Source organism: Anolis sagrei, chromosome 2, assembly GCF_037176765.1.
Source record: "Anolis sagrei isolate rAnoSag1 chromosome 2, rAnoSag1.mat, whole genome shotgun sequence".
Classification (NCBI taxonomy): Eukaryota; Metazoa; Chordata; class Lepidosauria; order Squamata; family Dactyloidae; genus Anolis; species Anolis sagrei.
This window is the reverse complement of record NC_090022.1, coordinates 38,511,029-38,533,782: the sequence shown is the minus strand read 5'-3', so window position 1 is coordinate 38,533,782 and position 22,754 is coordinate 38,511,029. Positions and strand designations below refer to the sequence as shown.

Here is a 22,754-nt window from a genome sequence, read left to right as displayed (position 1 = left end):
TGGTGGAAGCATAAATAAATTTCAGATTATTTATTACACTCATAAGGCTTTCCTTCTTTTAATATAAAATAAGTTTTATCTGGAACTTTATTACTGCCTTTGGCCTTTTCTTTGTTTTGAGTACACCCAAGCACCATCTCTCTTAGCAAGCAGGAATTAGGTGGATCAAATATTTCTAGAAGGGATTCACAAAAATTGCCTTTGTGTCATGGCAATGTAAACATGGTTTCTTGGAAGCAACTTCCTAATTTCAATGTTGAAAGTTGAAGGCTAGGAAAATCATTTTTATTTCTACAGTTCAAACCATGTTGTTCTTCCAAAAATGTGATCTTTTATTAAAATTCCAAAGTAAATTTAACATATTTAGATGTAACAAGTTACCGGGAGATTTTCTGACAAGGACTTAACAAGAATATGCTTCAAAACTAATTTGTGGATTGGGCATAAAGTCTTTTTACTAATGCAAACCCATCCCCCTCACATTCTAATTGTTTTAAGAACATTTATATCCATATTAGAGATATATTCTTATATTTATGTAACATAATGTCTTCACATTGTACACATTTTGCTATAAATCCTTACATTTTACTTAAAACAAATGTAATGAAAACTTGTAGGAAAATGTTATGAATGAATCTATAACAGCAGAAGTTGCTACAGAACCTAACCGGAACTATCCTCTACACAAAATTACCCTTCAACATAGTCACCATCAATTTGTACACATTTACACCATCATTTAACCCAGGCATCCAAATCATTTTGGAATAATTCAGGGCTTTGCTTCATGACCCATGATTTAAAGCTGTATTAATGTCATTCACATTATTGAATTTGAAACCACATAGGTTGTTTTTCAAATGTCCAAACAGGAATAAGTCAGAAGGGGCCAAATCAAGGCTGTAGGAGGGTTAAAACAGCTTTAAAATCATAGGTCATGAAGCAAAACCCTGAATTTTTCTAAAATGGTTTCGATGCCTGGATTAAACAATGGCACAAACATGTACAAATTGATGGTGACTATGTTGAATGCTGGTTTTGTGTAGAGGACAGTTCAGCAACTTCTGTTGTTATATGTTCATTCATAACATTTTTATGACACAGGAGGCAAAACGTTTTGACCCACCCAAGGTCTACAGTAAGGCAAGAGGCAAATCAATCACATATTTGAATCTCACACATGCTAGATGTATGCTATATATAGAGAGGGGGGGGGGGGTGGGACTTCCACACATTTCAATTTCATGTGATGCCTATCTAACTGGTGGTATGGGAGAACAAAACAAACATTTGAGTGGGAAGGAAAACAGAAGTCTGCCTTACTAGCAAGTCAGCTACAAGAATGTATAGTAAAATACAATAAAAAAACAGGGCTACTGTTTTAACAAATTATTTTGAGAGATGCATACACGTACTCTTGGACTAGTCTCTCCTTCGGAGAAAAGAGATTGCCTTCGGATAAGCATCAAGCCTCCTTGCACAGGTAAAATTACCTAAATGAATGAAAGCACAGTTCAGGAAATGCTTAGAACAACATAATTTAATTTCACTGATGCTGAAAGAAGTGTTAAAAATAAGGTTGACAATCACAGGTTACCTTATTGGGTATGTTAGTTAGTATCCCTCACAACTGAAAACATTTTCAGAATAAAGCAATAGTTTAATAACATAATTTTTGATGATTTTCAAAGTAAGCAAGAAGCAAACTGTAGGGGGGAAATCCATTAGACATTTTAGGAGTTCATGGATGATAGGCTAAGAAACACAAGCTGGAATCCAGTTCAATATTTATAATGTTATAAACTAAATTTGGAACCTCATGAAGGTAGCTCACATTTCCAACCATGGCACTACTGAAGCTATTGTAAATGCCCCTCAAACTCAACTTAAAAGCCAAGTAGCTGTACCAGCCACAGCTGAGTGAGATATTGAAGGATGACACATCCACCCAACCCATTGGTAAGCTACAGTGCAAAGAGCAGAAACAGCCCCTGCCCCCTGAGTTTGAAGGATCAGATAGGGAGATGAATCTAGCAACATCACTGTAGCTATGTCTCCCATGTAGGATTTCAACAACAGCTTTAAGTTAGTATGGTAATAATTTTGAGAGAACTTCGCCTAATATTTTAAATATCTTACAGTCAGCCCCTCATATCAACAGATATTGTATGAACAGATTCAATCATCAACTTGATTTTATATAAAGGCGACCATTTTACTACACCATTGTCTTTAGTGGGACTTCAGCATCTATGATTCTGGTATCCATGGGAGATCCTGGAACCAAAATCGAGCTAATACCAGGAGCCCACTGCATAAATCTCATGTATATTGAAGTCTTCGTATCTGGCACAGAGAAATCTTAAGCAATCTTCAAAATACTTAATATCCCTTTATATAAAAATCAAACAATATGCTTGTTTGTTGATTGGTTAGTGGATTTGATCAATAAAACTCCTATATGGCTTGAGGGATCTGGACCAAATTTGCTATGTGTCCTCTTCATGAACCAACAAAAATGCTGGCAGAGGTGGGTTTGGGGGGGGGGGCTGACAGAGGATGATGGGAGTTGTAGTCTAGTCACATCCAGAGAGCTGCATGAATCCCACTCACAAATGATCTGAACCAAACTTGGTAACATGCCATTCATGATCCAACTTAAAATACTGGTGGGGTTTGATAGAGGATGATGTGAGTTCCATCACATCCAGAGAGTCGTATCATTCCTACTCATGACAGCGGGCATTGTTCTCCTCCAAACTGGTCAGATGGAGCAACCTACTTGCAAGGCTTACCTCTTTACTAGGCATGTTGGAGATGATGGAAGTTGCAGCCCATTAAGAAGGTTGAACCATTTTAAAAGAAGAGCTACAAGTTGCAGTCCAGCCAGATCTCGGGCTGATGAGAGTAGCAGCCTGATCAACTCTTGGGCTGATGGGAGTTGATTGTTTTGTTTATGATATGAATTGTATCATTTATGTGATGGCAACTAAAAACTATAATATTTTCATCATACCATGTTCACAGATTCATGGAGTTGGAAGAAGTCCCATTGTCTATCAGGTCTAGCTCCCTGTTCAGTGCAGGATCTCCAGTTAAAGCATCCCAGCAGGCAGCTGTCAAGAATCCTTTTGAAGATGCCCACTCCACTAGCTCTCTTGGAAACCATTGTCCAACCTCTCTTATTGTCAAGAATCTCATTCTAATGTTCAATAAAAAATTTACCCTCTCATAACAGAAAACAATTAGACCTGTTCCTACCTTCTGGAGCAACGGAAAATACACATTCAACATCTTTTCTGTGGTAGGTTTTAGATGTTTCATTAGTGCAATCAAGTCTTGTCTTCAATATGCCCTTAACTGATCATTTGTTCTCCATATCACTTATAATTAATGTTGCCCTTCTCTAAACCTGTTGCAGTTTGTCCATACCCTTCCTAAAACAAGGTTCATGCAAAATGGGACAAAGTGAGCACTTTCCTAGGGAAAGGAGGTAAGATTTGCCCATTAGTGTGAAAAATTCACCAGAATATTTGGGAAATATTTTTATTGGTGGGTGGAGTATCATGATTTTGTTACATTTGTGATTTTAAGTCAACGGTGGTTTAATTGTATTAAATTTTTGTATGAAGAATTTTTAAAAAATGATTTGTGTTTTTGAAGGTGGTTTCCAAACTGGGTGAAAGGCAGGATATAAATTAAATAAATCATCCCAAGTCTAAATAGCAAGCAGTGGCCAAAGCTGATCTGTAGCAATGCAGTGTAGAGCAAACAAACCAAAGTAAAATCTGATTTGTTGTTGTTATCAATGGAACGATGAGAGTGGAAACTAATGTCACAATTCAGCTTAACAAGACTGTTAGGCTCTCTGCTAGTAAAGTAAAACCTTAATATAGATTACTGGTTGTGCATACATTGAGTGAAAGAAGCAGGTGTAAAGGCCTAAACAAACACATCACTTCTACCAAAAAATGTGGAAGAGCTATTATAGCATCAGCGTCAGCCTTAATTGCTTCACACTAACCTGCTCTGTGCGAGGATCGGAATTAATTACTTGATTCAGTGTTTTGACATCTAATACATTTTCATCTGCGGTATTCTCCAGGTAGCCACGTCCTTTCATGAGGGCGTTCCTCACGCAGAGCATCCCATCCATCCTCAGCAAATGGTTCTCCATGACAAAGCGATAGTGCTCAGCAGGGCTCCTTTGATCAGCATCAAGAAAGACCATATCAAAATCTTCCCCCATGGCTGCAAACTCCTGGAATCAAATAGAATAAAATCATGTCAAAGAAAACATCACAGCCACATGTTATTTGGCCCCCAGGCAAAAACAAGTCAGGTGCCCTTGCTCTAAAACAAACATCTTTCAATTGCTTGCTTTTAAAAAAAAGCTGCCACATAGTTTTATAACTTTTGCTTGGTGGATCCACGTGTCCCAAGTCAGAGCTTTTAATCTCTGCAACCATGATGTATTTGGACTTTGTCCCACAGTGGTGCCCATAAGCTGATCACAGTCAATGGCACATGGTAAAGAGCAAATGTCACTACAGCACACAAGTGGGTTTCCAAAGCTTGGATGCAATAATCTCCTGCATTTAGTTACATTTCTAAATAACATGGGGCATAACAAAGTTACATTTCAATTAATGTAACTAATTTTTCTATATTGGTGTTGTAACTTAATCTAGTTACTTTTAAAAAACAATGTGCAGGATTAATGCAGTTTGCCGCCACCTTAACTGCCATGGCTCAATGCAATGGAACCTTGGGAGTCATAGTTATATGGGTGTTTTAGCTTTTCTTTGCTAAAGTGGTGCCTCACCAATCTAGAACATCCATGTTTCCATAGTATTGAGCCATGGCATTCTTGATGGTGGCAAATTGCTTTAATTCTTCAGTGTAGATGCATTCTTGGGGCCCGTCCAGACAGGCCCTATATCCCAGGATCTGATCCCAGGTTTTCTGCTTTAAAGTGGATTTTATGAGTCTGCACTGCCAGATAATCTGGGATAAACATAAAATCTGGAATCAGATCCTGGGATATAGGGCCTGCTTGGAAGGACCCTTATACTCATTTTGATAGGAGTTTTTCAAATTTATGTCATTCTCTTTGCAATCCCAAAACGAACAGAACAGTAGTGGAAAATTAAAGCAACAAAACATACTATGTACCAAGTTACCATTTTGGGAAAGTGCAACAAGCTGCAACAATGGATATGTTTTCAGTTATTATACAAAACAACACAAACTAATTACTTCTTAAAGTAACTTTCTGAGCTCTGCCAGTTCCCTGTTTTGGCAATGGGAGCATTTGAGAAAAAGGATGCCCAGTCTACTCTAAGGCCCCCATCTACACTGCCATATAAGGCAGTTTGAAACTGTATTACATGATCAATAGACTCATATAATGCAGTTTAACTACATTGAAATGCGTTATATGAGTCTACCCAGAATATATAATGCAGTTTCAAACTGCATTATATGGTAGTGAAAATAGGACCTAAGAGTCCAAGTTGAGACCAGGAGGCTTTTGACATGGAATGTACACAGGATTAATTCTAATAACAAACAAATATCAAGAACATTACAATTTGTCACTCCTTGTTCTTGACATAATGGGGAAGCATTCATCTATAGGGAACTTGGGAAGATTTCAAGGCCCTTAAAAATAAAAACACCATTAGAATATTTTGCTGCATGTGGACATCCATTCTTGTTGCTTCTGGATGCTATTCTATTGCGTGCAGTTTATATTCACTGGCAAAGCTAAAATCTCAGGGGATGTGAGAGAGGGAATGCAATTTCTAGTAATAACAGCTCACAACAGTGAATACTATCCACTTATCCCCACAATTTCCAGCTATTTTGGACTCCTTTCTGAATTAACCTTTCATATCAAAAGGAGCAATTCTGCACACTAGAGACTCCGACACAATTTCATGCATAATTTATTCACTCAGTTCAACATTAAACGTGGAGTCCTTGACTTTGTCAAGGTGGATTCTGTTGGCAGACTTCACAAGCAGAAAAACAGGGGGAAATGAGATCTGCGCTTCAACCTCTTCACCTAGCCTGTCGAATAAACGCGAGGAGGGGATGAAAAAGGCAGCCAAAGTCCCTAACATGCTTCCACGGTGTGCTGCAATTACTGGAATCTTTTGCAAATATGGTGTTATTACTTCCCAGTATGATCTTGTTAAGTCTTTCAAATGGAGGGATCTGAAACTTCAGCACAATCTAAATAATAAACCTGAAAACTCCTAAGCTAAAAGAAATCAATACAGTGCAACGATGGTGTGTTATGCCATTCTAATATCATAGTATGCCCATACCATATTATTACCATGGGATGCATCAAGCATGAGAAAGGTACATTGGAAATGCTAAGTATTGTTATTACTGTTCTCATTTATTTCTTTATTTACTTCATTTCTACCCCACCTTTCTCAACCTGAGAGCGGACTCAAGGCGGCTTAAAAATTCAGCAAAAATTCAATGCCACACAGGAAAACACATCTCATAAAAATATAAACAATCTGAGAATATAAGCAATTAAAATTCATAACAATCTATCAAACAGATTAAAATGTCATAATCTCAGGCCTCTTCTATCCTGTCCTTATACTCTAAGATCTGATTCCAGGCTATCTGCTTTGAACTGGATTATATGAGTCTCCACTTCCATATAATGTGGGATAGGAAGGTAATCTGGGATTAGATGCTGGGATATACAAACAGTGCAGAAGATGTTTCCTTTAATATCCCTTCTAATATAAAGCACTTTTCTCTGTGTTTTGTTTAAAAACATAAAGTATATATTTAAGACACAGGCAAATAAAACTCAATAGACAACATATCATGATTTCAGCTATAACTGAAACTCAGATTACCTGAACAGCAGGTCTTAGAAAAGAGACACAATTAACTGAGGGCTTATGCATATGTTCTGTCCAGGCTCCAGCATATCAACAAGCAGACAAAGGCTATACAACAGAAGGCTACTGTGGGATAATTTAGTTTGGCAGCTGTTCAGAGCAGCATCTGTAGAGGGATGGGAGAACATGTGGGAGTAAGTCCAGCCTGTGGGTACAACCATCTGCTGTTTTTCTGTATTGTGTACCTGAATTCCCTCTTGTGGAGCCTGCTGTGACCTGTGGGGTTGCAGTATCCTTCACTCTGTAGTCTTTTGGCAAAGATCCTTCTTCCTTCCACCTCCTCCAAAGCATCTTAATAGGAAATCTGCGACTTTGACTAAAAGGTGCTTCCAAGTGAGTCCATGAAAACCTGCCTCTCCTAGAACTCTGTCCTTTTATTGCAAGGACAAAGACTTTTATAACCAAGGTCATTTCAAAATGTTAGAGGAAAGGTTCACCAAAAAGTATATCTAATTAACATTGTTGTTGTTGTCCAAATCAAATTTGCTTGACCAAACGTGCTTTTGATTTTCTTTTGTTTTGTTGTTTTTTTCAGATTTTGTAATAATTATATTTGCATTTTTGTATACATAACAAGTTGTTTTGAAGATGGAATCCAAGTCTAAACATGAAATTCATTTATGTTTCATATGCACTGTATACACATAGCCTGAAGGTAATTTTATACAAATTATTGCTAATAATTTTGTACATGAAACAAAGCTTGTGTATATTGAACCATCAAATTGTAAAGCCATCCCTATCTCAACCACCTATCGACAATTTCAGATTTGGGGCTGTTTTGGCTTTTGCAATTCTAGATGAGAGAGGTTTATCTTGTAATATACAGTTGGACCTCCACATTTGCAGATGATAGGGTTGCATGACCCCCACAAAAGTGGAAAAAACATGAATACAGTAGAGGCAGGGGCAAGACTCCTAAGTGCTTCTCAGGCTTGCCAATTGGGCAGCTCGGGGATTCTCTGAATGACAACGAGCAGAAAGAATGTATGCCTAGTTGCCAGTCCCTTGTGCTACTGCTGATCTCCTTCCTCCTTTTCTCTGTCTTACATGTTGCTGTATCACTTCAACCAGGCCCGTAGCCAGGATTTCGTTTCGGGGGGGGGGGGCTGAATTTTTTTTCAGGGGGGGTTTCGGGGGGGCTGAGTCTGAGTGAAAGAGGGTCTAGCCTAGCAAACCTTTTGTATCATTACCCCAATACCCTCATGCATATGGGATATATTGAGTATGGTGATCAGACCATGATCTGAATAAACATAACAGTTTAAATAATGCACCAATAAGGTCTTTTCGCGAACTACCATGAAAATTTGGGGGGGGGGGGCTGAAGCCCCCCGAGCGCCCCCCCCCCCCCCCCCCCCCCGGCTACATGCCTGACTTCAACAAAGTAAGGGGGATATCAGAGGAAAAGAAACATGCAGCACGCAAGAAGAGGAGGAGGAGCAGGCACCATGTACCACCAACACAACACAGAGGGCCCGTCCACACTGCCATATAACCCAGAATGCTTTGAACTGGGTTATCTGAGTCCACACTGCCATGTTATCCAATTCAGTGTGTATCTTATACAGTTGTGTGAAAGGGCCTCAATTGTACTCCAAATGGTGCAAATGTTATCAGTTAAGTTCACTGCCGTACGCTTTCTAAACACACACCGAGGCCCCTTCTACACTGTCCTTATATCCCAGGATCTGATCCCAGATTATTTGCTTATTCCAGAACACATGGCAGTGTACACCCATATAATCCAGTTCAAAGCAGATAACGTGGGCTCAGATCCTGAGATATAGGGCAGTGTAGATCCAGCTTGAGAGAAATTGAGTTCAAATACAATCTAGAGCCACAGTGGAACAGATCAATACCCAAAGAATCAATATGGGCAATGAGTTAGGGTTTTAGTCTTGCAGGATTTTAGTCTTGACTTTAAAGGACCTATTTTGGATTGTCAGGGGTTCATACATTGCTTTTTAAAAGATGGTTGTTTATTTTCAGGAACATATTAAAACTAGCTATTTGTTTTTCATTACTTTTTTAAAATTTTGTCAGAGTGATAATAATGATATACGACTTTTTAAGAAGCCACTACCTAACAATCTACCTAAAAACTACCTAACAATCTTATTGGACAGGCACCACAGATAAAAAGCAAGGATAAGAAAGGGATTGGCAGAATTTCCCAATATTTTCAAGGAATGTAATAGAAAAGCATTGATGCCTGCCCATGTAATGAAGTCTCATCTACACTCTAAAATTACTGCAGTTTGACGCCATTTTAAAGTGCTCTAAAATTTTCCTTTAAAAACTACCTAACAATAAATTAAAACAATCTTTCGATGTCCATTTAAAAAGAGGATGGTGCTGTTTTCACTTGTATTATTTTTGAGAGGCAGCATAGTATAATGGTTTGAGATTTAGACTAACCCAGAAGTAACCAAGTTAAAAAGGGAGGGGGGATGACTAAACAAAGTTTAGCCAAACTGTGGGTGTAATCAGGTTAACATCTGAAAAGTACATGCTAAAAAGATGTACAGTATATTCTGGCGTATAAGACTACTTTTTAACCCAAGAAAATCTTCTCAAAAGTCAGGGGCCGTCTTATACGCGGATGTAGTCTTATGCATGGGAGTCGTCTTAACTCTATATTTTAACTGGAAAAGTTGGGGGTCGTCTTATACACCCAGTCGTCTTATATGCCGGAATATACGGTATTTAAAACCTGATTCAGCCTGAAAAATGCACACCATTGCATGAGTGTATATCCCTGCTGTCATGCAAAACACTTGCTTTCCCTTCCTTTCTCCCTGTGTTGACTGCTCCAGCACAAATGCGCTTTTTAAAAGCCCAAAACAGCTGATCAGGCTGTTAAACAGGAAGCCACAGACACAGGTGGCTCAAGGTAAGCACATGTGGAAAGCAATTAGAACTCTCTGGAACTATTTCTTTTCAATTTTGCAATATTAAAGAGAGCTTGAATTAACCATTGGGTGAAGAGAGAGGTCCAATAGAAGAGGGTTTTTTTTAAAAAAAAAAAGAATTCACTCCATTATGCGCAGGACCTCATATGCACACATGCAAATCTGCTTGTGTTTACATTAAGATATTCAAGTTTGTACATATGAGGTCCAGTCATAACCTAGTGAATTTTTTTTTTAAAAAAACCTTTCTGCAAGATGTCCCCCATCCCCCTCCCCCATTTTGATCTGTTTCAAAGAAAGATGTGAGGATGGCAGGGGATCGTTTCCCTGGACTGCCAGATCCGAGTGTGAGCCTGCTGTCAGGTCCTGGGATTTTTTGCCTCAGTTATAAAACTAGTATTTTGGTGCTGTCTGGAAGTGTCCTATAACTCTGGAGACCAGAATTTGACTCCCTTTTCAGCATGGAAAGCCAATGAGTGATCTTGGACAGGTCACACTCCATCGGTTCAGAGGAAAGCAAAGGCAAACCACTTTTAAACAAATCCTGCTAAATAAACTCTATGATAGGTTTGGATTAGGGTCACCAAAAGTCAAAAATTAGTTGAGAACATGCAACAACAATCTTTAAAAGATTACTTTCTATCCTCTTATTAAACTACACTCTCTATAAGAAGAGGGTAAGTTACAGAAGGAACTTACTTTAGAATGGGACACATTTTCCTGTGTGCACTATCTTATTGGACAGGCACCACAGATAAAAAGCAAGGATAAGAAAGGGATTGGCAGAATTTCCCAATATTTTCAAGGAATGTAATAGAAAAGCATTGATGCCTGCCCATGTAATGAAGTCTCATCTACACTCTAAAATTACTGCAGTTTGACGCCATTTTAAAGTGCTTGGTTCGTTACTATGAAATCATGGGGAGTTGTACTTTTCAAGGAGTTTAGTCTTCTCTGTCAAAGACTGCTGGTGCATTCCCAAACTACAAATCTCAGGGCCCATACAGACAGGCCTTAAAAGTGAGAACTCTCTCAGTATTATCGGAGATGTCCAAATGAGGGGTTTCTGAATTAATTAAATAACTGGTAAGATCTGGATCTTTGGTCTTACCAGGTGTGGGTCCAGTGTGGATTGGGCCCGGGGACTATATCACATGATCCCCAGGCCCAATGCACACAGCAATCTTGGTTTCCAGGAGCAAAAAAAAAAAAAAAAAAAACCTGAAAGGGCACCCACCCTCCCCCCCCCCCAAACCCCCAAAGAAACTCTAAAAGGTTTTTAAAATTTTACTTGCCACTATTATGGTCATCCTCGCACCTGCCTGGCACAAGCAAATGACACACCACAAGATGGGGGGGGGATCCCCCTGACTCCTGGCTCATCATTTCCTTGCATCAGGAGGATGGAGGACAACCATAATGGTGGCCGGGTAAGTTTTTAAAACTTTTGAGGAATTCTTTTTGGGGATTAGAGGTGGCTGCATCCCGATAGTAATCAGGATAGCATGTAGCCACCCAGGTTTTGGATGGCTTGTGGTGCTTTAAACCAATGCAGAAGTGGGATTTTAAACCCACTTCAATAGAGCCCCTAGTGGTGCAGTAGGTTAAAGCACTGAGCTACTGAACTTGCTGATCGAAAGGTCACAGGTTCGAATCCGGGGAGCAGCATGAGCTCCTGATGTTAGCCCCAGCTTCTGCCAACCTAGCAGTTTGAAAACATGAAAATGTGAGTAGATCAATAGGTACCACTCCAGTGGGAAGGTAATGATGCTCCATGCAGTCATGCTGGCCACATGACCATGGAGGTGTCTACGGACAATGCCGGCTCTTTGGCTTAGATACGTGGACAGACAAATATGACTTGAATCCTATTGCTGGTTGCAAATAGAGTAGACTCATTGAACTTTTACTGACTAATTAACAGTGGACTCAATGAATCTACTTTGACTAGTACTAGCACCAAGATTTAGGACTGTATTTATTTGTTTCTTGCTATTCCAGAGTCGCCTTATGTCTCTTATTTGCCATGCATTTTAGAAGTCTCTTCACATTTGGATTTGTGGGGTTGAGACAGAAAAAGCAATACACTTCCTACAATGCCCAGGCTGCAGACCATATCAGGTATTTCCTGGTTGAGTCCATTTTGAAATACTGAGCATAACTGCAGAAGTTCTTTTTTCAGATTCCTTTTGTCTTTCTGGATCACTTAACTTTTTGCCATAGTTGGGCAGAACATGATGATAATGATGGTGGAGGTGGTGGTGATGCATTCTCCTTTAAAGGTTCCATTTACATGCTTTGCTGTCTTCCTGTTTCCTTCCTTATTCTTCACACCATATGTACTTTGCTTGCCTCTAGCAATTTTTATTCAGTTACACAAAATGAGCACTAGAGAGCAACAGCAGTTCAATTAATTTCACACTCTCTGTGGGGAACCAAAGGATTTCAATCCTTACACATTGCGGGTGATCTGTAATATGTCCGCCCGCCCCCCCCTTGTCAAAGTTGCCAACATTATTCTCTGATATGGATACTTTTATTCCCTGACAACCTCATCATGACAGAAAGGGGGTTAAACAGCTGGTTATCATTTCACTGAAAACCAAACTTAAAACTCTAGCATGAATAGAAATTAAGCTACATTGAGCCTCTAACATATTAGCAACCACAGATCTTGGGCAAGATATTTACTTTAGACAATGCCCAGAATGCCCCAGCTGTTGTTTGTTCGCTGAGGACTTTGGGAAGTTGGAGTCCAAAACTGAACTTAATATAACACTCTTCTACAATTAGAATGACAAAAAGCAAGAGCTTAGTCTAACCCAGGAGAACTCCATCTAGTCTTTCTGCTATGGTGCCACTTCTGACTTTTTTTAATGGCGGGACAAAAAAAATAGTGATGTGACCAGGGGCTTCTGGCCCCCAGAGGTGATGCTGACACTTTCCGCTCTCTACAGAATGACCCTCAATTTATAAATGGATCATATCAAATTCCATAAGTTTGGCCCCCAAAACCTGCCTTGAGTTATACAAGAGATCAACTTATGCATGAGTATGTATGGTATCTACAACTCGGTCAATACAAACCAAAGTTATGTTAGTGAACCAATTATTCATCCACCTTCAAACCGACCTTGTGCAGGGCTGATCCAATTCATTCTACATACAGAAGATGACTGGATCTTTCTTTGAGTGACACTTACCCCAACATGGAAAACACCGTGCATTGCACTCAAGAGCATCAGTATACCCTCCGACGTGCTGGTTAGTCGGTGTGGCACACAGAACTTTGCCTAACAACACCCTACTTTGCCTCCACCCATCTACCATACCTTCCCACCTAATAACAAAAGCCAGCTCTGTATACATAACATGAACTGTTGCATCAGCAATTGATGTTTTGTCCTGATTTTAGATAATGCACGACCAGAAATCAACATTGCTATTTGGGAGTAATAGTAATGTTGTCACTGTAGTCTAGTTTCATAAACACTGGAATCCTAGTGTTTGTAGTTCTCTGACTGATAATTCTAAATGCCTCTCCTGTAACTGCAACTTCCAGGATTTCATAGGTGTTGCTATGGCAATTAAAGTGGAATCTTAGTGCTATACTTGTATAGTGTGAAAGGGCTTCAAATAAGATACATGTGAAATTACAATGTAATTAAACTGACTTGCAATTGTTGTTCTCCCCAGTTATAGAAAACCTTCCCCTCAAAGGCCTTCAAATCAACACTGGTGTCCTTTAAATCAAAATTTTTGTAACCAGTTTTGAATTGTGGTAAGTGCTAAACATATTTCATATATGTTTAGTCCTAAAATTATTGTCATTCTTTTAAATAGTTCTAAACAGATGTTATTATACAACTGACCTAATTTCCTTGGATATAAGATGTGATCTATAATTTAATTAATTAATTAATTAATTATGCTACAGATGTCAGATATCAGCATCAAAATGATACCTTCAGAGAGTCTGTTATAGGTCCATTTTTTTCTCTTATTTTCTTCAGGTGAGATGAGAAATCAGGTGCTTTCTGGGTGGCTTCTCCCCAGTATGACTGTGGGGCACACAGAGTTATCCTCCCATCATCTGGAACGACATCAACCATAGCCAGAAGGGATGGAAAATTGAACATGCCTATTACTAAAATTCTTCTTGCTCCCTTCATCTGCACCAGCATTCTATACAGTTGCCCTAGACACAAAAGGAAACAAAAAAATCCAAATCCTTTAGTTCTTTGCAACAAGGTTAGATAATTTCACATATGCTGCTGGACTGTGTCCTCATTCAAGCAAAGACAGCAAGTCAATAGTGGAGGAGGATGGGAACTGAAGTACAACATTAGCCATAATGTGGTTGATAGCTTACAATAAAATATAGCCCTACACTGCCAAAGCTGTACAGTATTGAGCTGAATTTAGCTACCAGAAGAGATCTGACAGGTAAATGAGCTGTTGGAATTTTAAAAACATGTGAAGACCTATCTCTTCCTGCAGGCCTACCCATCTAGTTGTAATCATTAATTTAAACTTATGTCTTATGTTTAATCTTCATTCTGTGTATTATAATATTGAAAATCTTTCTCCTTTTTTGTATTGCAAATTGTGTTTTAATATGCTTTTTGCAGAAATGTTTTAATATGTGTATTTTATGGAATGTTTTAGATGATTACGAGTTTTTAGCACTGTTGTAATGTGCCTTGAGCCATGAGGAGAGGCAAGTAAGAAATAAGATGATGATGATGAATATACAGGATGGGGAGATGAGGGTTGCTGCCAGGTCCTACATAACTCCCCAGGTTATGGACACTTAGGCAAATAGTTTTCTGTGACCTCCTTACACATAGAACCATGGATACCACTAAAAATCCAACATGTTATTCAAGTAAGAGTCACCAAAGGATTCTACTAGTTATCTGGAATGCAGATAGCATTCATAAAAGGGTTTCAACTCTGTCTCAATTTCATTGCTTTTCATAAAATCTAATCTGCCGCTTTGTACCCATTCTTTGGTTTCTGTCCTGCATGGCAATCCAAGCACATTTGCCATAATCAACTTTCCTAATGTAAGAATTTTTGTACCTTGTATGAGAAAATAGAAAGTTCTTTGCTTGCTTTTTTCCTGTGGAAAATCAGTTGTGGGAAGGACAGTCTTCTTCCTTCATGAGAATTGTCCATGCGATGCTGGAAAGCTTTGTGATGGATCAACTGTAGAATTTCACAAAAAGAATAAGTGCTCCTCACCACAAAGGGACCATCTACACTGTAGAATTAATGTAGTTTGACACCACTTTAAGTGCCATAGCTCAATTCTAGGAGATCATGGGAGCTGTAGATCTTTAGCCTTCTCTTTAAAAAAGTGAACTGGTGAACTGGTGCCTCACCAGACTAAGAGTCTATAACATTGAGCCATTGCAGTTAAAGTGGCGACAAATTACATTAATTCTACAGCATAGAAGGTCTCAAAGTCATTCTGAGGAAAGTGCTGTGGAAGGGGACAAGGCCCAAACTGAAAGAGGAGCTGCTTTTACAAGCCAGACATACCACTTCGTCACACTGAAGCAGGAAAGTGTACAGCTCAATCTTACTCCATTTTTACATGAAATGGATTATTTCCCTACCTTTATCACACTGTTAAATGGATCTGTGGTACTCCATGGTACTCAGTATTCTTTCAGTAGATTTGCCATCACACTTTAATCACTAGGCACCACCCACCATCCCCCTTCTTTGGGGGGAAAAAAATAAATTGTTGGCCCAGTTCCTTCTCTTCAACAGCTCATGCACTTTTAGAATTATGACTTGAAAAACAAAGAGATTTGTTATTCTCTGGAAGGCACCTTCTCTCAAATACCAAGCCAAACAGAAGAATATCAAAATGCCTACTTATGTGTCTCAGTAGGTAGGAGTCCAGTTCTGTAGACAAAAGGGAAAACTCATTTCCTACCATTGTGCACTCCCTACCATCTATCATTAAGAGAAAACCTGATATACAGCCTCAAGATATATATTAAAGAAACATTTACTGTGTTGCACAGGTCTTTGTGTATAGCCAAGAGAAAATAGGTAGAAGGAGGGGCTTGAACACACTAATAACACTGGCCAACCCACATTTTGGTGGCACAAATGTTAGACCTGTTTCTGTATATTTGACTTGCTGATTCCAAAACTGATACCTATCAGATGTAGCTTTTGAGATACAGAACATATGCAATATACCACTCTGCTCACCTATAAAAAATCAGGCTATTTTAATGTAGTGTTTAAATTATTATATTTTAAGCATGAAGGAACCATTTTACAAATTTAAAGATAAGTGTACTATATGGAATTCTATTTATTTCATACCCAAAACACTGATTTATGATACAAACTTTATGATACAAATCTAAGAAATTAGAGATGATGTGGTCAATCCAATGCAATTTTCTGAATCACCACACCAAATAACCCCAGGAACAGAACTAAAAACCAAGACAACATATCTTTTGTGTTGTGCTATATCAGGAATAATGATCCCAGTAACAGAGATAATACTGTTGATAAATCTTAGGGCATGTCCATAAGGGCAAAAATCCCATACTCACCAGGATGTCCCCACAACACACAGTAGACTGTCCCCACAACACACAGTAGACTGTCCCCACAACACATAGTGGTTTCAAATATTTCAGGATACTCTGGAGTTTACTGGAAATTCCAGTGTATCTCATAACTTCAGGGCAGTCTGGACAGTGCGACTGGGTCTGATTTAGCCCCATGATCAGTGCAGGGAAAGGGGGTAGTCTGATTCAGTATCACCATGGCTCCTAGCTGGCAATGGAGCTCTGTCTGAGCTCCTGGCCATAGTGAAATTGGCTGGTGTGAATGAGCCCTTCAAGCAATGGTTTTCAACCTGTGGATCCCCAGGTGTTTTGGCCTACAACTCCAAAAAAACCGCAGCCAGTTTACCAGCTGTTAGGATTTCTGGGAGTTGAAGACCAAAATATCTGGGGACCCACAGGTTGAGAACCACTGCCTTAACGGCACAAAATATGTGACAATATGCCTCTTTTATACACTACACACTATTTATCTATTTATTTAGTATATTTATTTATATCCAGCTTTATCTCTCCATATGGAGACTCAAAGCAGCTCACAACTAAAGACATTTCAATACAACTTAAAATATACAAATATACAAATATTAAAACAGTATTAAACGACATTAGTATTAAAGCAATCCTGGTTACATTTCCTATTTACATTTCCTGTCTAAAATTATACTCTCTAAGACTAAAAGTTTCTAAATGTCTACAGATTTTTGTCATACTTTTTTGGTGTTAAACATAGCCTTTGAGAAAAGTGTCAAGCCCTTTCAGGGCACAAAGTAAGAATGAAGTTTCTTTTCTTAGACTTGTCATGCAATTTGGGACTCCAACAACAATCAGCTCTGCAGACTGAAATTAGAAAGCGTGTTGGCAATTTACGAAAGTTCAGTTTAAATAGAACTTGTTTTTCACTGCAGGAATATTAATATTATAAAATTATAAGCATACAAATGATGTAAAGACATTTTCGTATTGGGACTATAAACCAGGACTATATATAAACTTATCTGGTGGATGTCATTTTTAATGTAATGCCTTTGTCTTATAAAATCCTGTGAGTTTTAGTTAAGTGAGGTACTTCAAATATTCTTCTTGCCAGATTTTGGTCATTCCCGAATCCATAGCACTAGAGTGCTCTACTAGAGAATTCTAAACACATCAACAAACTACAAATCCAGGACGTGCAGGATGGAACAGTGGTAGTTAAAGTGCTATTGAGCTGTAAATGCAATTCAGCTGTAAATGCAATGCAACAGTACTACATTTGCAAGGGACATAAAGAAGTAAAAAGACTTTCTGATAAATGTCAGTTATAATATTTTTAAACGAGTGTCTGAGCTGGTGAGTATTTTAATATTAATCTGTTGGGGAAGGGTTACATGGTGTTTAGTAGGGGGTTTTCTTGAACAGGTTTCAAGAGGAAAGTGCAATTACCTTGCAAGTGGTCGTAAACGAATTGTTCCTCAAAAACAACCCAATTTAAGACATTTATCATTGCTGGTGTTCTTTAAAAAATGAATGCTTGCAAATACACTCTCAACATAATTTGTTTTGATGATATATTGCTCAAAAGATATCTGGGAGATACAACTCTGGTTATTTGCTGTAGTATCTTTATAGAGGAGAGCAATGGAAAACAGGGTAAACCAAAAGTCTTTCAATCACTGGATCATCATAAGTTGAAGTAGACTTAATAGCAGTCAACAACAACAAACATTGTATGTATGTTTGCACATCTCATCTGCCAGAGCATACCTCTCTCTTTCATGGATCTCCCCAGAAAGTGGAATTCCAAACATGCTTTGTAGATGGGATCTGCCAACATTGCTGGTTTAAGAGACCTGGGTTTTATATGGATGCAAAGTCCAAAGTTAGGGATGTCAGAAGCGGTCTACTCCATCTTATACTCCTCCAGGAGTTCTTTCAATCCCTGAATATATCTCATTAAGGACTGGAGCCCCCTGCTGAATGGGATGACATGTAGTGAGAGTGAGAGAAAAGTTGATTACCCTCCAAAATGAAGTAAAGGCATCGTCTGTAAGTGGAGCTCTTTGGTCCAGAACTCATAGCTACCGGATCATTCAAATCTATGTTAACTATTAGTAGCATTCTATTGTTTTATAAACCAAAGGGTTCACCTTCTGCATCACATGAGAGTTGTTCTTCCTTAATCTTGATTTTAGTTTCATGAGATAGGTCATTTTGATGACAATCCACAGAGGACATTGTCCTAAAAAAAAAAAAAAGGAAAAGTGATGAAAACCAATTGTAAACATCCCTCTTGCTCTGGTACTCACTTGTAAGCAAAATGTGTAGTGTGCCGTTACGCCCAGACGCTTTAAAATAAAACTTTGACGTGCTGGCTATCTATGTCTAGGCGAAACTGCTGGGGTCTTTCTTTAGACAATTGAGCTTTCTTGAAAAACTGAGTCCACTTCAAGATTGAAACATTGAACAGGGTATTTTTTCACAAAGTCCTGGTAGACTTGGCTCAGCTTATCAATATTACAAAACAATCAATAAATAATAAACTCCATCTATATTAATAAACTCTATCTATATTCAATTGTTCCCTATCTATGACTCAATTAAACTCAATTAAACTCAATTACTCAATAAATCTATCTATCTATCTATCTATCTATCTATCTATCTATCTATCTATCGGTCTCAATTAAACTAAATTACTCAATTAAACTGAATTAAACTAAATTACTCAATTAAACTCAATTAAACTAAATTACTCAATTAAATCTATCTATCTATCTATTACCTATAGGTCTCAATTAAACTAAATTAAACTCAATTAAACTCAATTGTTTTTACAATGGTATCTTCTGAGGTACCTGTCTGCCAACAGCACATCATGGATTCTTCCTTAAGGCTGAAGGGGCAGGGAGACCTCCAAAATAGCTGCTTCTACCCTGGAAACAGGGGCGGGCCCAAAGAGCTACTCTTTGGCCAATTATTGCAGAGGGCCTGAAAACTGCCTTTCCTGCCTCTGGCTGCTAACTTTTTAGGCCTTTGCAGAGGCTGCAGCAGCCTAGGAGAAACTCAAGGAGAGGCTGTTTCCAGCAACTTAAAGGTAATGCAAAACCCATGCTCCTAGGAGACGGAAATGTAGTCATGAAAAATTTATACATAAAAACACAGTACACAATAAGCATATATAATTCATCACCTGAAGATTTGTTTGTGAGTTATGAACCCCAATAGCTTGGTTGGGTTCTATGTAGAGCAGAGCTTGAAAAGTTTACTTTGTGGGACCATAGTTCTCAGACTCCTCCATCCAGCATGGAAATGAGTGCTTTGATTTGCCATGAGAGCCAAATGGAACACCAATACTCAGAAGTCTTGTAGCTCTGATTTCCAGATATCAGGAGTAATAATCAAAGATGAATATTGCCTTAAAGCAAAACTTAGCAGTATGGAGTTAGTTACAAATTTAGTAAGAATGAAGTTCTTTATCAATGTTATGAATCGCACTGAATCTTGTTACTTTCAAAAACTACTGGGGCTAGTAAGGAGAACAACTTGTTTTCTTGATCCCTGCCCTCTTGGCTGATTGTCCAAGGATGAAAAGCAATTTGATCTCAAATACAACAAAATGCATCTCTCAGGAAGGGGAATTTTCCATACTGTTTAAAACCAGCAGTAATCGTTAGACCGCTGCTGAAAAATCCCTCCCTGGATCCCCTGGACGTTAATAATTAAAGACCAGTGTCTAACCTTTTTTTGGGGCAAGATGATTGACAAGACATTTGATTTCCACTCCAGGCAGTCTTGGATGACACACAATACCTAAATCCATTTCAAACCGGCTTCAGAGCAGGATATGGAGTTGAGACTGCTATGGTCACCATAGTGGAAGGTCTCCGTTTTAACACTAACAAAGAGTGCACATCCCTATTTGTGCTTTTAGATCTCTCAGTGGCTTTTAATGCCATTGACCATGGTATTCTTATGGAATGCCTGGAATAGTTAAGGACCATGGGTATCCTTATGGAATCTGAGACACTGTACTGCAGTGGTTCCTGTTGTGCATCTCAGGCAGGTTAGCAATGGTAGTGCTTGGTGATAGCTACTCCTCAAAAAAGGAGCTGTTATGTAATATCCCACAGGACACCATTCTATCCCCAATGATTTTCAATATTTGCATGAAACCACTGGGAGAGATCATCTGGGGTGTTATCACTATGCCTTCCAAAACAGCTCTAGCTAAGGACAGTGTGTTTCCTCTAAATGAATGCCTGGAGGAGGTAATGGTCTGGATGAAGAAAAACAAATTGAAACTAAATCCAAACAAGACAAAAGTGCTTGCCATCAAGGGTCCTAATCTGGGGGTGTAGGTGTGTCAACCAGATCTGGATAGAATAGGAGTCTCAGTACTCTTTTATAAACCACAGATTTCAGGATTCCATAGGTTGTTGCCATGGCAATTAGTGGATTTATAACACTGTAATTGTGTAGTGTAAAAAAGACCATTGGTTTCCAAATCGAAACCTTGCAGCTCTCTGCTTGTTCTGCCAGACCTCTTTGTTTGAACTGGTGGAAATATCATGGAATGATGTTGTGAGAAGCTCATGGTCCATTGGGTGAGTGGATTGGTTTAGAGCTATCTGATAGGCAGCATGGATGTCACATCACACATATTTCTCGTCAGTTAAAGTGGTGAATATGCAATGTCACTTGGTGTAGCTGATTTTCAGGGTAACCTCACAATGTCAGTTGCAAGATTTTGAATAACCAAAATATTTCCTTCCCTCAACCTTCAAAAGAAGTGAGATTTTCCCTAACTGAACAAAATGAGTCCCAGAAGGTTTGGGCAAGCAGGCCTCCAGGCCAATATTTGAAATCCACATCGTCTGGTTCAGCTCTGTTCCCCACATCATCTTCCATGATATAAGAAAGAATTCATAACCCATAACAGATACACTCAGTAACTCCAAGACTGGGAAATTAGGACATTTAAGGTAACCTCTTTGGTACCCCTCACCCGTGCTTCAATAACTTTAATAAGATAATGTGTAGCGATTATCGCCCGACTAGTGCAAATCAAACAACTCTCAGCTATTATTTCAGCATCAAAACTAACACTTGATTTTCCCATCACACACAGACTGGAACAGTTTACACATTGTTAATTCCAAAGAAAAGAACCAACTTTCCTTCCCCATCACAGAACAGGTGCTGATAAATGGGAACTCTTTTGCAAGCTTAGGTGTTTGACTTGCTGTAGCTAAGAAAGGAATAATGAGAGTACCAGTAAGACAGCTGAATTAATGATACCTAAAATTAGCTTAATTAATTAGTTTAGTTACTGTAGCATAATTTAGTTAGCAGATTAATTAATGATCATAAAGTAAGTTATTTGGAGACAAAAGTTTTGGTCTGCTGTGCATAAAGGATTTGCTTTATTGGATCAAAACCATAGCTATGGCATATATGTTTTATGTACTATATATTATGTGTTTAATGATTAGTCATGCCTTTCTCATTAAAGTCAAGATCCTACATGGGATATCTAGCTATGATGACATAGCAGGGTCTGGGGTCTGGTAATAATAGCTTTTTATACCTCATCTTAGTGGAGGGAGGGGGCTGAATGCATTGTTCTTCAGTGCCCTGCTCACCAGGGGCACAGAAATAATTTGACCAGGGTAGAATTAAAAGTTGTAACCAGAATATCAATACACAAGGTGAACTTCTAGCTCCTTAGAGACTAACTGAAATAATGAAGTTAATAGCATAAGCTATAGACTAAGCCTACTTAGTCCCAGGAAGTAGACTTTGGTTGGATCTACACTGCCATATAATTAAGAGGCCCAGATAAATTTACAAGGCCACAAATTGGGTCATGACCCCAGGTTTAAGAAGCTATGGCCAAGACCAAACTCCCTCATCCTGATTTGCTAGTATGATATGAGTCTATTCCCCTGCCAATCAGAATGCAACAAACTGGTGTTTCAACTCCACCCTGACGAACAATATTTACTGTGAGAGTCAGAAGAATTCCTGTTGTAATGTCTTCTTGCACCAAATATTGTTTGTGGGAGTTAAGTGGAAACATTAGTCTGCTCTACCCCAATCAACAGGAGGACAGTCAAAGGAAAGGGGACCATGCTTGCTGTGGCTTCATTATTATTCATTATTTCACAAATAATGAATAATAATGAAGCATATTTATTGGAAATAATTCCCAATTAATTCAGTGACTCCAAACAACCCATTTTAGTGTGGATAAAAAAACTTAAAATTATTTAATCATTTTGAATTGACCCACAATTTGAATATTTTCCTGT

At 38.6% G+C, this 22,754-nt stretch overlaps 1 protein-coding gene across 2 annotated transcripts in view; it reads right to left on the bottom strand.

The window, feature by feature from the left end:
- LOC132766704 (uncharacterized) overlaps positions 1-22,754 on the bottom strand; it is a 63,761-nt gene that overhangs the window by 33,377 nt on the left and 7,630 nt on the right. Inside the window, exons 3-6 of one of the 2 annotated variants that reach the window (XM_060761012.2) lie at positions 18,591-18,682; positions 13,822-14,054; positions 4,028-4,264; positions 1,419-1,496 (exon numbers count right to left, since the gene is read on the bottom strand). In XM_060761012.2, the coding sequence (XP_060616995.2) occupies positions 1,419-1,496; positions 4,028-4,264; positions 13,822-14,054; positions 18,591-18,682 (640 nt within the window). The remainder of the gene's footprint in view (positions 1-1,418; positions 1,497-4,027; positions 4,265-13,821; positions 14,055-18,590; positions 18,683-22,754) is intronic. The other variant, XM_060761013.2, reaches the window with a different exon arrangement.